Source organism: Phyllostomus hastatus, unplaced genomic scaffold (genome assembly GCF_019186645.2).
Source record: "Phyllostomus hastatus isolate PE091 unplaced genomic scaffold, TTU_PhHast_1.1 phas_contig_254, whole genome shotgun sequence".
Taxonomy (NCBI): Eukaryota; Metazoa; Chordata; class Mammalia; order Chiroptera; family Phyllostomidae; genus Phyllostomus; species Phyllostomus hastatus.
The window spans coordinates 13,512,985-13,530,337 of NW_025333810.1; the positions used below are offsets into that span (position 1 = coordinate 13,512,985).

A 17,353-nucleotide genomic window follows, 5' to 3' on the forward strand; every position below is an offset into this window, starting at 1 on the left:
AATGTATGATGACATGTACCCATCAATAGTATCATACAGAGTATTTTTATTGCCCTCTTAAAAAGGCTGTGTGCTCCACCAATTTATCTGCAACCCCCAATCCCTGATAGTCACTGATTTTTTTACTGTCTCTATAGTTCTGTATTTTTCTGCATGCCATATAGGTAAAATCATATGGTGTGTAGCCATTTTAGATTGGTTTCTTTCACTTAGTAATATTTAAGTGAATATTTGTTACAATGGACTTACTCATTTAGGTCCTCCATGACTCATCATGGCTTAATAGCTCATTTCTTTTTAGCACTAAATAATATTTCATTGTCTGGTGTATCAGTTCATTTACCCGTTCACCTAATGAAGGGCATCTTGGTTGTTTCCAAGTTTTGGCAGTTACAATAAAGCTGTTGTGAACATCTATGTGCAGGTGTTTGTGTGGATATAAGTTTTCAACTCCTCTAGGTAAATATTGAGGAACATGGTTGCTAGATCATATGGTAAAAGTAAGTTTAGTTTTGTAAGAAACTGCTCAACTGTCTTCAAATGGGACTGTACCATTTTGCATTTTCACCAGCAATAAATTAGATTTCCTGTTGCTCCACATCCTTGTCAGCATTTAGTGTCATTTACTATTATCAATGTTCCAGATTTCAGCCGTTCTGATAGATGTGTGGTAGTATCTTGTTTTAATTTGCATTTCCTGGATAACATATGATGTGAAACATCTTCTCATATGCTTATTTGCTATCTGTATATTTTCTTTGATAAGGTTTCTATCAAAGTCTTTGGCCCATTTCCTAACCAATTGTTGGTTTTCATATTGTTTTAAGAGTTATTTGTATGTTTTATATAACGGTCCTTCATCAGATTTGTCTTTGGCAAATATTTACTCCCAGCCTGTGGTCTATCTTCCCATTCCCTTGGCATTGTCTTTCACAGAGCAGAAGTTTTTTATTTAAATGAATCCCAGCTTATCCACCATTTCTTTCATGAATCATGTCTTTGGTGTTATATTTAAGAAGTCATCTTTAAACCCAAGGTCACCTAGTTTCTCCTCTGTTATCTTTTAGGAGTTTTATAGTTTTGTGTTTTATTTAGGTCTATGATCCATTCTGAGTTAGTTTTGTGAAGGGTGTAAAGTCTGTTTCTAGATTATTTTTTTAATTTTTTAAAGATTTTATTTATTTATATTTATTTTTAGATAGGGAAGGGAGGGAGATAGAGAGAGAGAGAGAAACATCAATGTGCGGTTGCTGGGGGTTATGGCCTGCAACCCAAGAATGTACCCTGGCTGGGAATCAAACCTGGGACACTTTGGTTCCCAGCCTGCGCTCAATCCACTGAGCTACGCCAGCCAGGGCTTAAATTATTTTTTTGACATGTGGATGTGCAGTTTTTTTCAGCACCATTTGTTGAAAAGACTATCTTTGCTCCACTGTCAGACTGCCTTTGCTCCCTTGTCAAATATCAGTTGACTATATTGATGTGAGTCTATTTCTAGGCTCTGCATTTTGTTCCATTGATCTATTTGCCTATTCTTTCACCAATACCATACTGTCTTGAAAACTGTAGCTTTATAATAAGCCTTGAAATTGGGTAGTGTCAGTCTTCCAACTTTGTTCTTTAATATTATGTTTGCTATTCAGGGTCTTTCACTTTCTTCATAAAGCTTTAGGATCAATTTGTTAATATCAACAAAATTACTCTGGAATTTTGATTGGGATATTCTCTTTTCTTCATTCGTGTCCAAGTGTCTATTGCCCACAAGTTGCACCTGACTCAACAAAACTCCTGCTGTTGTCTTCCACATGGTCTCTCCTTTCCATTTCAAAATTACTTCTTTTTTAAAAAGTGAAAGTTCTCACATATTTATTACTAAACCAACCTAATAGTGCAGAAGCATAGAAACAAACACTATCCCAATAAAACAAGTTCAACTGTCCAGATAGTAGTGATATTTTCAGAGTGATATGGTAAGATGCAGGTGACCTTGAAACAGTATAAATATGTGTGCCATCCCATTTGTAAGATTCCTTGTAGACATAGCTTGGTTCTTCTTGAATGTCTCCTTTTGGAGTTGTACCTTATTTTATTACCAGATTCTATCTGAATCCACTGAGGAATGGGAAGATTCTGCTTTTGTTTCTTGGCCAGTAGTTATTTTTGTTTTTCTTAACTGATATTAATAACATGACTTAAAAACCCTACACTTGATATAATTGTCATGCAAAATACATAGATGAATACTGTCTTCTTTTAAAAATATAAAATAAATAAGCAGAACATGAAAATAGGCAAGTTTCCATTAAATAAATACAGATGTTTTAAAAAAGAAAGTTTTGCTTTCTAACAGATTTTTTAATTTTTAAAAAAGATTTTATTTTTATTTATTTTTAGAAGAGGAAAATGGAGGGAGAAAGAGACGGGGAGGAACATCAATGTGTGAGAGACATCAGTTGATTGCCTCTCACATGCCCCCAACTGGGGACCAGGCCCAGAACCCAGGCATGTACCCTGACTGGGAATCAAACCAGAGACCTTTTGATTTGCAGGCCAGCACTCAATCCACTGAGCCATACCAGCCAGGGTTCTATATCACTTGAAGAAAGGAAATTATTTAAACAATATTCAAGTTTATTAAACAAATTTTTAAGGTATTATAAAAATGTTTAACTTTCATCAGCTTCAAGGTTTATGTTGCTCTTAAATTTTGCATATAACTGAAATTTTAAATCTGCTAACACCAGCTAAATTGTTTCTACTCCAATTCAAAAGCATCAATTTATTTTGTATTTTTTCTTTGTTTACTCTATCCTTTCTTATGTTTCTTCTTGAGAATGGCTAATGCCATTTAATTGCCATTTTAACAAGGTATCATTAGAGTTGTCATCTGAAAACATGATATCCTCACAAGCATCTTTTAAAGTTTGGAGTTGTTTTTTATGTCTATTTCTTCCTTTAGCTCTGCTATTCTACTAGTTTTCTCTGCAAATTTGCTTATCATTTGTTGATCTTCCAAAGTAACATCAACATCTTCTGCAGATGCCTTCATGGGGCTCATATCTTCATGGCCAGTAATTACTTGATCCTGACAATTTGAAAGAAATAGAGTCAACTGCACATACCACAATGATGGAGAAAAGGAGAAAGAGCAAAATTAAACTCTTGACTTCTACTTCATCCTAATGAAAATTCCAGTAGGCACAAGAAGAGCCTTATTCTGATAAAAGACACAACTGTTTTGTGTGACTTGTAGTTCAAAAACTTTCTTAGATATATTTAACCAAGTGGGTATTTCCCTAATTGGCTCAGGGACTTTTTTGGTTGGAGATGTTTACTTTACCTATTTTTTAAAAAGGCTGGCCTTTATAGTTTCAGAGTGGGACAAGGTAAGAAGGTGAGCTTTCCTTTGTTGTGAAGAAGGAAAGAAGAAAACTGTTTTAAAAGATAGTTGTTGTTGTTGTTGTTGTTGTTGTTTTTTCTACCGGAGGGTCACTAGAGATGGAATTTAAAGAAGTCAACTCACCTTTTCTGTCTCCTTTTACCTTGCCAGGAGAGGATAAGTGGTAGGTGCTAGTTGTATTCACCTTGGGTTTCAGGGGATTTTGGAAAACACATAGGGCCTGTGCAGCCTAAGAGATCTAAGTTCAAATCCTTGGAGGGTGATTTGACACAAATCTAATATGACCTTGGGCAAGTTATTTAATCTCTTTGAGTCTAAGTTTCTTTATTTGGAAAACAGAGATATTATCCTTATTGTGTTTTGAGATTTAAGTAAGATAAAGAAAATGCCTATTACAGTGTACAGTGGGTGTTTAATAAACAGTAGCTTTTATCAATAACTGCCCTTTACATGCAAACACCTTAAGGGTAGAAAAAGTTCCAGCTGAGTGAGTGTGAGTCAAGAGTATTTAATGACAATTTCCAAATTTTAGAAGTATTGGAATTAATTTTTCCATAATAACATTATAAATGATGGCTAGGGTCCTGTATCATTGCTTAAACATGTATATAACAGATAATATTCCTGATTAATTTTGCTATAGTGAGGTTGCTGTTGGCAGTACAGACAGGTCCTGGGGCAGTCAATGTCTTAGTTGCACAGGGTCCCTCATATTATTTTTATGAGATAAGGAGTTTGGAATGTTTGTGTGAAATTCAGCCACAGAGCACCCCCCCCCCACCCCACCATTTCAGCCTTAGTTATGAGAATAGGGACTCCCTTTACTTCTAACCTCCCTCATTTATTAGGTGCTGGCAATGAGGACTGAAGCTTCCATTGGTGGCTCCAGTGGCAGGGCCCTAGGAAGAATAGATTTATATTGGTGTGTTTAGGATGAGGGTGACTGGGAGGAGGGTAGTATAAGGAAATTGGAGAATGAGAAAGAGGCATGATTACTTCTCAATCTGAGCTGGCTTCCTATATGCTTCTTTTCCCTTACAAGGATCTCAGAATTTAGCCTATTTCTTTCTTTACACTGTCACCACCATTGAGTCTTTAATAAAAGTGTCCCTTCCTCTTTAAGCCTAGCACTGAAGAAAGCATAATTTCTTTTTGCCCTGCCAGCTCCAGAAACTGTAGTACTTTGTTTTCTAAGAGATTTTGCTGCTAGGAATAATGCAAAATATACAGAATATTACTTTTTAAAAAAGACTTCCTTTTTTACAGCCAGCCTTCCTCTTTTATTTCTTAGAAATAAAACTAAAACTGAAAAAAAACCTAAAGAAAAAATACAAAAGCACATAACCTTTGAGCATTCAAAGGAAATAATGATATTACAGTTCAGGGAATAATTAGATTCAAGAATTCCCTGGGATTGTGTGTGTGTGTGTGTGTGTGTGTGTGTGTGTGTGTATGTTGTGTTAGGAGTTAGATTTGTGGCTCTGGATAGAAGGTTACAGAAAGAGCATGATGAAAAGCAGAGACCTGTATAATTTACCTTCTCCTCCATTTCCTTTCCTTACTAATTTTGCCACAAGGTTAGAGTGACACTCAAGTTGAATAAGAAGTCAGGGCTGGATTTAGAATTGGGTAGACCATTGTTAAGAAGAGGTTATGACATTAGGAGGTTATTTATGAGGAGCAGCAGTTTAAAGCAAAGGTATTATCTATGGCCACCTCTCTGGGGTAGTTCTTTCAAGGAAACTTAAATATATGTAAGTAAGGTTCTGTCATATTCATCTTTGCATTCAGCTATTAGTATCTACTCTCTGCTATAATAATATTGGGGAATCAGGGATACATACAATAGATATATTAAAGATGCTTGTATAATCATTAATATTAAATGTTTTGCTAATTAAGCTGCCATACAATAGAATAACAATTCTTCATAGCAAAAACTATTTCATAGCTCACAAAACAGTAGAGAATCCTTCCTAAAGGTCAAGAATCAGCAATTTTTTTCTCTAAAGGGCCAAATAGTAAATACTTTTGGCTTCCCAGGCTATATGGTCTCTGTTGAAACTACTCAGTTTTGCAATTGTAGTGTGAAAGCAGCCACAGATGCTATGCCTGTTTATGTTCCAATACAATTTTATTAATGAACACGTGAAGTTCATATAATTTTCATGTATCATTAAATATTATTCTTGTGTTGATTTTTTCAACCATTTAAAAATGTAACTCCTGGTCAGTATGGCTCAATTGGTTGGAGCATTGTCCTGTAGACCAAAAGGTTGTGGATTCAATTCCTGGCCAGGGCACACACCTAGATTGCAGGTTTGATCTCTGGTCAGGGTGTGTACAGAAGGCAACCAATCGATGTTTTTCTCTCATATCGATGTCTCTCTACACCTCCCCCAAAAAAAACAATGAAAAATTTTCTTCAGGTAAGGATAAAAAATTGTTTTAATGTAAAAAAAATCCTTAGTTCAAAGGCTATATAAAACCAGACAGCAGTCTAGAATTGCAGTGGAAGTAATAGATAATTACAAGCATTTAGTTGTTTCATTGAAATAATTCATTCTCCTGTATATCAGAGATAGATGGTTTAATGGGCAATTTAATAAGGTGGTAGAGTATTTCAGATAAGAGGTATCATAATTAATGACAGAGACCTTAAGCAAGACAGGAGTCAGGAGGGCCTGTGGGAAGAGCTTTTACACCGTTCATCCATAGGGAAAGCTCTGTGGGAAGAGCTCAATTTTTATAACAAACTTTATGGTCACAACAGCCCCTCTCCTTAACTTCCTTTTTCCCCTCTAATAAGAACTTCCTTCTTGTTCTTTTCTTCTTATGTCTGACTCAGCATGGTTTTATGCACTGTATTTAAATCCTTTCTTTTGCCTGAATAAATTTTTTTGGCTAATGAAATACGTAGTCTACTCTTTGTTGACAGTAGACAGAGACAAAAGAATGTCCTTGCTTTTCATTAGCTTTTGTAGCCCCGTAGTTTTGGATACGGACTGGGATGGACTCAAGAGCATTTGTGGCAGTCTTAAACATCCCTGGAAAGTTTGATTTGGACTGAAGTTTGATGCTGTTTGGAACACCTTAGAAAGAGGAAGTAGATATCAAAACATTAGGTTTATTTAAGAATAATTATAATAAAATACCTAACATCCATTGAATTCTGACAATGTTCTCATTTATTCCTCACAATAATTATGAAAAAAATCTACTATTCTCACTTTATAGACAAGAAAAGTAAAGCATGGGAGATTAAGTAATTTGAATAGTTAAGCCAGGATTCTAACTCAGGGAATCCATCTCAAGGCTAAAGGAATTTAATAAGGTCTAACAGATGTACAGAGTTGTGTGAATGAAAAAGCCAAGCAAAATGTTGTTGATAATCAGGTTAAACTTACTAATTTTACAGATAAGGAAAAAGAGTCTTAAAATTAATAAGACTTTCCAAGGTTACACAGCAAGATCAGAAGTAGATCTCAGGTTTCCTAACTACTAGGTCGCGTAGTTTCTTTTAGTTTGCTATACTGCATGCCCTTCAAAATAAAAAACTTGGCAGAATGGAATGAGTAAACATTTTAAGCTCTAGAGCTAGAAACAGAATTTACATAAGCCATAGAAAAATCTTGATTTAGCATCTAAAAATATAACACTTAAAGTCACTTTAAATAAAATTGTAATTAATAATTAAAATACAAATTAAACTACGTATATTAGGATGCAATAGTTCTTTTAATCACAAATTAAGGTTTAAGTCCCTAATTTTTATGAAGAGACTGGAATAAATAATAGAATTCATTTACACCTTTCAAACTGAAAAATGGGAGATGGCTCTTAAACTTGTTTTTTTAGTAAACTTTTCCTTCAAAACAAAGTAAATGTACATTGCAAAAAAACTTAAGGAAAGCAAAATGAGATAAAGTACTAGTACTCCTTCCATCCAAATATTAATGTGAAGGCTCCCCCTCCTTTTTCTTTACTGTAACAAAAGTATATAAAATAGATTGAGTAATTTAAAAAAACTTTTTTTTTCAAGTTGGAGAGTTCCTGTTTACATTCACTCATTTAACATTTACTGAAATGAAATTTATAAATTGGAACTGGCACTGTGCTGGATACTTGGGGATACAGAGAAGAGCAGGGCACAGTCTGCCCCTAACACAGTGTATGGGAGGATACATACAGCATCTGGCACATATAATGTCCCCCCTTTATTTATTATAGGATCTTTAATTACAAAATCATAAGCATGTAATTTGTAACATAACTATCACACTCAAGCACACCATATGACATTTTAGGTGTATTGTTCAAATTAAAACTATAAATTATTACACCTATATTATTACCCTACCAACTACACTAAAGCAGGCATTACTTCTGACGGACCCTGTATAAACAAATGTATATCAATAATAATACAAAACTTGTGTCAAAATACAAGGAGAGTTGGAATCTCAGTTGTAACTGTGACACTAATCAGAATTTTTAGGTTTTCCAAAACACTCAATGCAGGGCTGACGCAGGATTATTATAGCACGACTTCAAAACTCATGTTTCTGAGAAACTTAGGCGAAACATTTCAGAACTTGTCAAGTGCGTAAATCTTTCAAAATTATCCTGTTCAGCAAGTTAGAAACCCAGGTACCATTAACCCAGGGCAGAGACAATTCCAGAGTAGCCTTTACTTGGAGTACTTCTGAGTCGCCTAGAGAACGGTGCTTCTTGGGATTTGTAGTCTCTCTTAGGACTGAGGACACCACAATTCCATTTCTAACGCACTTCACCCGTTTACATTTTCTGGCGTAACAGTCAGACTAAGCCCTAACCTAAAGCATGACTTAAAAACTAACATCTCATTCTAGAATCATTACGTTTCTACCAGACTCCCTAAATTCAACAATCAAAAGGACAGAGCGTTCTCAAGCCTCTAAAACATCCGTCTTTCCTCATTAGTGGGAGGAGCCCTAGGTGGGATGGAGCTCGGGATTGGCCAGCATCTAGAAGAGGAGTTTTCTTATCCACTTGCTGATTGGTATACTGTACGGTGGTTAAAAAAAAACTCTACCAAAATACTCCACAATCCCGCGGGAAATCTCGCGATAGTTTGGCCTAAGGAACTTAGAGACAAGTCGTGAGCGGTCAAGGCCTGTAGGGGTGGCGGACGCACGGGCTGGGGAGGGAATGGGTTAGGCGTGGAGGGCAAGCGAGCTGCCTACGCTACTCAGCCTGCGTCAAAATCAGGCACCCAGATCCTAGAAGTGTGTGGACAGTGCGGCCTTTCAGGCCGCTGAGCAGGCGGGTCGAGGTCTCAGAGTCGACCCTGAGCTTCACCTGGGCCTGTGCGGGTCGTGACAGGTGCGCGGACTGGCGTGGCGCTCAGCCTGCCCTCGGGCCCGCCCCCTCCAGGCCTAGCCAGCCAGGGCTCGGGATGAGCTTGGGGCCCCAGCTGAGCAGCTCCGGTTCTTGGCCCCACCGCTGTCGCGGTTGCCGCCCCTGAGCAGCCGCCGCCCCTGAGGGAAGGAGGGAGGGAAGCCACCGCTGATCCTGAGCATGATCGGTCCGTGGTGCCCGTTGCTGGACTAAGGCGCCGACATGAACCTGCACCAGGTGCTGACCGGGGCTGTGAACCCTGGCGACCACTGCTTCTCCGTGGGCAGCGTAGGAGACCAGCACTTCACGGTGAGTAAGGGAGGTTCCCGCGTCGCCCGTGGTGTGTCCGCGTCCCTGAGTCAGCCAGGCTCGGCCCTGAGTGACGGGCAGAGGCCGAACTCCAGTCGTCGTCTCCTGGGGGTCCCCCAGGTCCTTACAGAGGTCCCCGCCCCCTAGGGTCCAGAGCAACTGGCCTTGGGGAGGGAAGGGGGCAGAAATCTTTTGGTCTTTCAGATACTTACTGTACAGAGCCTAAACTCGGAAGTTAGAATGTTTTGTGGGGTATTTTAAGTGTTTAGTCTGCCGTCCTTGGGCTTGCCAAAGTCGTTTATACAAAAATCGTTTTGTGTGGGGGGAGGGCGGCGGTAGTGGGAAGCTTTTTATTGCCCCACTGCACAGCAAAAATTGTTAACTTAAGAAATAGTTGGTATTGATTTCATTTGTTATTCTAAATTAAGGTCAAGTATCCATGTAGTTAGAAAGAGTGGGTGTCTTCAGTTACCAATTGTTAACAAGTAGCGTGGGTTAAAAATATAGTGAAACAGCAATTTTAATTTATTCAGATTTACTGAGGAATAACTCTAGAAAGAAAAAATATTTTTCGTAAATAATTTACTCCTGCAGTCCATTGAATTTCATCTGTAACTGTTTAGTATCCTGGGGAACTTACTTATTTTGGACTGCTTACATCAGTTACTAAAAGCTGTATTACTGTTTTCAGCAAAACTCCTTTTTGCTATGTAGTGATAATTCAAGGTTAAGGTTTAATGAAAGTGATTTGCTTTTTCATTAGTCTTATCCAGATATTGGAAGGAAGAGGGCCCCAAATTTCTGCATACTTACTACTATAATGGAAATTTCTGCCTTAATTATAGTTTTTATAATAACTTCAAACTGTAAGTCAGTATTCACATGATAACCCTATATCTGAACAATGTATTTATAATGCTGACGCTACAACTTGTGTAGCTATTGCTTAGTTATGATTAAAAGTAAAACTAAAGTTTGCATAAACAAGTGAAACAAAGTGAACTGCTTGACAGATACCCAGTTTTTCTTTTTGTCTACTTTAGATTTTGTGCGTGTGTGTGTGTGGTCTTTGTCAGTCAGAATAAATAATGGTTATTATTTAACATGGTACAGGCATTTAATTTCTGAATTGTGCTTTTAGGTTTATGCCAACCAAATACTTTGCTTTGAAATAGTCTGTACTTTCCCCGTAGAGTCACATATGCACTTGTCAGCTTGCACTTGACCCTAGCAATTTTAGAGATTCTAATTCTAAATGTTAACCTGGCCAGAATACTCAGAAGAGGGAACTCGGAGGACTTCAGTGAGCAACTGTAGTTGTATATGGCTCTTGGCTCTGGCTATTTAGAGGGAGGGAATAGACAGCATCTACCCAAGAAGGTTTTCCCAGGGGAGATCATAAGATGGTAACATCTATAAAGTTATGTGCTTTTTCCTATGTAAATTCTAAGAACTTGAAGGATCTATGTAAGCAATGAACTTCAAAGCACATCCAATATGCTGGCCTATTTATATATGCAGATAATCCATCTAAAGTGTATATAAAACCTTGATGCATGCCTCCATGTGATTTTCAAGGAGAGGTGAGTTAATGTGCCAAAGCATATAGTCTCCTACACCATCATGCAGCTTGTTGCTCCCTCCTGCTGAATTTTAAAGTCCATTTCCATAGACCAGACTTTAATCTTCTCCCACCAAGTCTACTGAAGATTTCTTCCAGATCTCAGGAAGCATTCCAGTAAATAGAGCAAAAATAATTTTTTGTCATTGTTTAGTGTGAAGAGACCCAGTTCTCTGTAGTTTTGGTGGTAGTTCAAGGATTGACAGTCATCTTTTTTCCTTTGCAGCCAATTCATTTCTGACATTAAGTTGGTAGTTCTATTATAAACTAAATTTTTTTTGTCCTCAGTTTCCTGGAATACATATGTGAATATATATATCTTAAATTTACTTCTTTTGGAATTGCCCATTTTTCTTTTACATTGAGAGCAGAATCTACTGTTTACATCTTGAATTTTATTTTTTAACCACTTTTGATTTTGAATTCTTTTTCTTGGATAGAAAAATAGCAAACATTAATGGTACATGGTTTGTGCAGACTAAAAAAAATCTCTCTAAATTCCAGTTGTACTTAAGGTAAGGACATGAAGTCTTTTTTCTCACAGGCCCTCTGTGAAGAATTCTTTTATTCCTCCTGGTATGTTATGCATTCTGTGAACACAGTCTTCTGTTTGTACCTCCCCCTTTGCATATTTGCAGATAACTTATCTGTTTTTGTTTTGAAAGATTACAAGAGTTGGAATCCTGTTTTCCTACAAAGTGTGTCAAGTTTTAAGTTTAAATGAAATTGAATGCCATTTATTGTGGGGTCTAGAGTTTAAAATATACAATTACTGATATAGTAAGTATATTCAAGAATTAGATACTTTTTTTACCACTTAAACTGGCATTAAACTGTTTTGACTTTGCTCTTAGTATGAAAGCTACTAGTAGTCAGTGACCATATCTCATACTTTCAAAGCACTATTTGCACTTTCATTGTATCATTAACCAGCTTTACCTTGTATATGTCTTGCATGGTTTCATTGTGAGCATCCAGAACAGCAATTAAAGTACTGATGAGACCTAATACTAAAGTCATTGGCTGGATTTGATTTCCAGCCTGGTCCCTTATAGTTAGTTGTATATCTGGGCAGGTAAAAGTGTAAACTTTTTTAATTTCTTTTTTTCTTTTCATTTTGTAATCTATTTATACTTAGTGTTGAAACTGTTTTGAATGAAATGGAAAGGGAAGTAATTTCTAAGAGACAAATAGGTTGTTTTACTATTTGACTTACTGTGTCTACTATGGATTTAAACGTCTTTGCTATAGGAGGGAAAGTAAACATGTTATAGGTCCAGGCTCCCTTTTGAATTAGGAAACCTAGTGTTCCCAGCCAAGGTGACCCAGATTAGAAGTCAAGAGACTGACTGCAACTATCTGGCTGTTGATAGAGAACTGAGGCTTAATTAGCATTCTCCTTCCTCTACTTTCTGTCTTAGTAAGCATCCTCTAGTTTAACTTTTATTCACTCTGGAGCAGTGATTTTCAATATTTTTCATCTCATAGCACACATAAACTAATTACTAAAATTTGGTGGCATACCAAATATATTTTTTGCATGCTCTGACAAAAAATAGGTATAACTTTGATTGGTTTACGGTAGTAGTAGTAGTAGTAGTAGTAGTAGTAGTAGTAGTAGTAATAGCAATTACCTACCTTTCTTGCTCCAGAGTGACTTTTTAAAAAATCAAGTGCCTGTGCTTATAGATAAGGATTCTGGTACCAAAAATTAACCAATCAGATGCAACTTTAATATGTAACGTGACCAGTAAATTGCAGCTCTATTATATAACAATGTATTTATTGTTCAAGACAGGGCATTCACACTGGATGGCTATTGTGTAGGCTGTTGGCATTTCTTTATTTGACAATCTAAAGGAGAAGAGGTCAGTGCCCCTGACTATTTAGTCAGGTATTGCATGTTTTTAAAAAACTATTGCAGAACACTGGTTGAAAATGGCTACTCCAGAGAATCCATTAAAGGTGGGAGGATGGAAAGGTTCTTTTTTTGCAGGGGTTCTGTGGATCTTTGTGGGTGGAGAGAATATACAAGGGGAAAGTTTAATACTGTTCACACCTGGAGAAAGAGATTTTTGTGGTATTCATATGCCATTATGAGTATTAAATTAGACTTTGTTTTTAAAATTTGGCCTGTTTTAAAATACTATGTTTTAAATAGAATTAAAGTGCCTTTAAGATTATTGAAGTAATACTAATTCTTAACATTGTTTTTAAAAGTGAGAAAAATGTTAATTACAACATACCAAATATAAGTCATTTATCCAGGAAATATACAAGGAAGAAATTCTTTGGAATATTTACTTGGCATTGTTGGTAAAAACAGGAAATCTAAATGTTTTACAGAAATCCCGGGATTTCCAAATTAGAATACTGACTCTTACAATCTTAGATAATTTTTGAAATTCAGAATATTCCAGATGGTCTGCCAAAAGTTAAAGTTAAATACCATGTTTTTAGTATATGCTTGCTAGCACACATATGAACTCAGTTCTTCCTGTGCATCTCACTTAGTCTCAGTTAGTAAACCTAATGTCATGTGTGCCTAACAGTAAAGATTTTCACTTGTCAATTTAATTTTAATTAGTTAGCCATAGATTGCTCTGATTATAATCAGAAGCAGCTAGTGTACCAATTAACTTTGAAGACAAAGTAACATGACAGTGTATTGGATAAACCAGTGCTATTCTTATGGTTTTGATAACTTTCCACAGTACAGCCAAGGCACCTTGAAGTGGGTTTTTGAGAATAGTTTATTAGAAAAATCTGTAAAACTAGTTTAGATTTTGTTCTAGAAATATAATGTATTTCTAAGATGTATGCTACATCTTAGGTTTTTATTTAAAACTAGGTAGATGGATGATTTTTATTAAAGAATTTAGTGGCAAATTATTTTAAATTCATGTGTAGCCCATTTTAAATTAAAGGTTTAATTTAATTTACAGGTTGTTTTACCTGTTTTCTTTTTGTGTGTGTGCATGTGCAAGTGTGTACTTCCTTATTACCTCATTATGTTGTATAAACTATAGAGACTTGAAATAATACTAATAATTATTAGAGCTACCTGTAACAAAATGTCTATTTCAAGTCATTTTGGATGATACCCAGTTTGGATCATCTGTACCAATTTAGCTCCCTCCCCCCTAGTTTTATTGATATATATTTGTCATAAATCATTGTGTAAGCTTAAGATATATAATGTGATTATATATATATATATATATATATATATATATATATATATATATGTAGTGAAATTTTTACCACAATAAGGTTGATTAACACATCCTTTACTCACACAATTACCGTTGTGTTGTTGTTATGGTAAGAATATTAAAGGTTTACTCACATAGCAATTTTCAAGTATACAATACAGTATTAACTATAGTCACCATGCACTACATGAGATCTTTGAAGCTTACTCACCTGATAACTGAAAGTTTGTACCCTTTAACCAGTGTGTCCTATTTCCCCCACCCATCACCCCCTGGCAACCACCATTCTGCTTTCTGTTCTAAGAGTACAGTGTTTTTTACTTAGCACAGTGTCCTCAAAGTTGTCACAAAAGACAGGATTTCCTTTTTATAGCCAAATAGTATTTCATTGTATATGTCCATTCATACTTCAGGAACTTAGATGGTTTCTATGTCTTGGCTATTGAGAGTAATTATGCAATGAATATGGGAATGTAGATGTTTCTTCCAGATAGTGATTTCATCATTTTTGGATATATACCCAGAAGCAGGATTACTGGATGATGATAATTTTATTTTATTTTTTGAAGAACTGTGTTCCATAGAGGCTATTTTAGTTTACATTTCCACCAAGAGAGCACAGGGGTTGCTTTTTCTCAACACCTTCACCAAAACTTGTTTTCTCTTGTCTTTTTTACGATAACCCTTTGAACAGGTATGAGGTCATAGCTCTTTGTGGTTTTGATTTATGTTTTCCTTATGATTAGTGATGTTGAACATATTTTTATGTATGTATTAGCCATTGTATGTCTTCTTTGGAACAATTTCTATTGAAGTTCTTAGCCCTTTTTTAAATTGGATTATTTGTTTTTGTTTTTTTGCTATTGAGTTGTATGAATTCCATAGCTATTTTGAATATTAAGTCCTTGTCAGGTATGATCATTTCTTTTGCTGTATAGAAGTTTTTAGTTTGATGTAGTCCCATTTGTTTGTTTTTGCTTTTGCTTTCCTTTTTGTGTCAAATAAACAAAAATCATCACTAAGATCAATGTCAGGGAACTTGTTCACTGTTTTCTTCTAGAAGTTTTATGGTTGCAGTTATTAATGTTCACATCTTTATTTTTAGTTGACTTTTATGTATGATATAAGATAAGGGTTCAATTTCATTCTTTTACATGTGGCTGTCCAGTTTTCCCAACACCATTTATTGAAGAAACTATCCTTTCCCCATGATGTATTCTTGGTGACTTTGTTAATGATTAGTTGGTTATATGTGCTTGGGTTTATGTATGAGATTCTGTTTCTTTGTTCTATGTGTCTTTTTATGACAAAACTATACTGTTTCGATTATCATAGTTTTATAATATAATTTGAAATCAAGTAGTATGATGACTCCAGCGTAGTTCTTTTTGCTCAAGATTGTTTTGGCTATTTGGGATATTTTGTGGTTCCATATGAATTTTAGGATTTTTTTTTAATGCCATTGGAATTTTGCTAGGGATTGTGTTCAGTCTGTAGATTGCTTTGGGTAACATAGACATTTTAATAATATTTTTCCAATCCATGAGCACAAAATATCTTTTTGTTTATTTGTGTCATCTTCAGTCTCTTTAATCAGTGTCTTACAGTTTTCAGTGTATAAGATCTTTCACCTTAGTTAAATTTATTTTTAAGAATTTTATTCTTTTTGATGCTATAATGAATTAGATTGCTTGAAAAAATTTTTGAATAGTTTGTTAGTATATAAAAATGAAACTTTTTTTAAATGTTGATTTTGTATCTTGCAACTTTGCTGAATTCACTTATTAGTTTTAACAGTTTTTTGGAGGAGTCTTTAGAGTTTCTTTATATAATATCTTGTTATATGCAAACAGGCACAGTTTTACATCTTTTCAATTTGAATGTCTTTTATTTATTTATTTATTTATTTATTTATTAAATTTTATTTTAATCATTGTTCAAGTGCAGTTTTCTCCTTTTTACTCCCAATCCAGCTTATTTATTTTTCTTGCTTAATTTTTCTGTCTAGGATTTCTAGTAATATATTGAATAGAAGTCATGAGAGTAGGTACACGTGTCTTGCTTCTGATCTTAGAAGAAAGGTTTCACAATCTTAGTTGTGAAAGCTTGTTGTATATGGCCTGTTATTTATGCCTTTATTAAATGATCCTTGTATCCCATGGATTAATCCCACTTGATTATGGTGTATGAACTTTTTAATGTGTTTTTACAATCAGTATCTTGAAGATTTTTGCATCTTTGTTTATCGGGGATATTGGTTTGTAATTTCTTGTATTATCTTCGTCTAGCTTTGGTATCCGGGTAATGTTGACCTTGTAAAATAAATTTGGAAATGTTCCCTCTTCTTCAATTTTTGGGACAAGTTTGAAGAAGATTGGTGTAAATTCTTCTTTAAATGTGTGGTAGAGTTCACTGATGAAGTTATTTAGTCCTGGACTTTTATTTGTTGGGAGGTTTAGATTACCAATGCAGTTGATATATTATGTTTTCTCTGTTTTAATTGCTAAAAAAGTAAATATTAATAGTAATAACCTACATAAACTAAAGATTTGGGGTAGAGGGGAGGGAGGATGGTTACCCTTAATACTTTCTTAAGAGTGCAAAGGATTCCTGAGACCACAGAATTTGAGAATCATTGCTTTAGTATTCCATTGTATGATTATACTACAGTTTATTTTGTATATTGCATTGTTGATGGATATTTGAGCTCCTTCTACTTTGGGGCTTTTATGAGTAGATATGAATGTCCCTGTACATGTCTCTTAGTGTGCATTTGGATACATTTCTGTTGATTATAAACTTAGGATTTGTTATGAGGGTTAAGTGGGATACCAACAAAAAGCATTTGCCTTGAAACATAATGCCAAGGAGAAAAAAGTAGGCTCAGATGACTGTGGTTTCTGGAAGACAGAAGTACTTTTTAATATTTTTGGAAATAATTATTTAGGTTTTAGATGTTTTTATTACTACATGGAAAATAAATATTTTGAAATAATTTCATGCCTAGAAAATAAAATAAAAATAGTGCAAGGAACACTGTATTCTTATTACCTAGATTGGCTATTGATAATAATTTAACCCTATTTTCTTTGTCATTTGTGCATACTGTATGTGTGTTTGTTCCTACAAAAAATTTTTCCTAAACTATTTGAGGGTGAGTTATATACATCATGACTGTTTACCCTAAATGATTTAGTTTATATTTCATAATATGGATATTAGTCTATATAACTATAGTACAGTTATCAACTTCATAAATTTATATTGATATACTACTTTTATGTAATGTATTATTCATGTTCTGGTTTTGTTAGTTGGTATAACGATGTCCTCTATAGCGTTTCACCTGTTACAGTTCAGGATTTAGTACATGGTCAGGTATAACATTTAGTTATCATGTCTCTTAAGCATTGTTTTTCTGTTCCTTTT

The 17,353-nt window shown here is 35.1% G+C and overlaps 1 protein-coding gene and 1 pseudogene across 8 annotated transcripts in view; one reads left to right on the forward strand and one right to left on the reverse strand.

Annotated features, from left to right (window-relative positions):
• Positions 1 to 2,666: 2,666 nt before the first annotated feature.
• On the reverse strand, positions 2,667 to 3,058 carry LOC123818057 (annotated as a pseudogene).
• Positions 3,059 to 8,535: 5,477 nt separating this feature from the next.
• DMXL1 (Dmx like 1) overlaps positions 8,536 to 17,353 on the forward strand; it is a 150,041-nt gene continuing 141,223 nt past the window's right edge. For all 8 annotated transcript variants that reach the window (XM_045838041.1, XM_045838043.1, XM_045838045.1 and 5 more), the window contains exon 1: positions 8,536 to 9,088. Coding sequence is in view for 4 of the 8 variants with exons in the window: in XM_045838042.1 (XP_045693998.1) it covers positions 9,002 to 9,088 (87 nt within the window). In the remaining 4 variants the exon portion in view is untranslated. The remainder of the gene's footprint in view (positions 9,089 to 17,353) is intronic.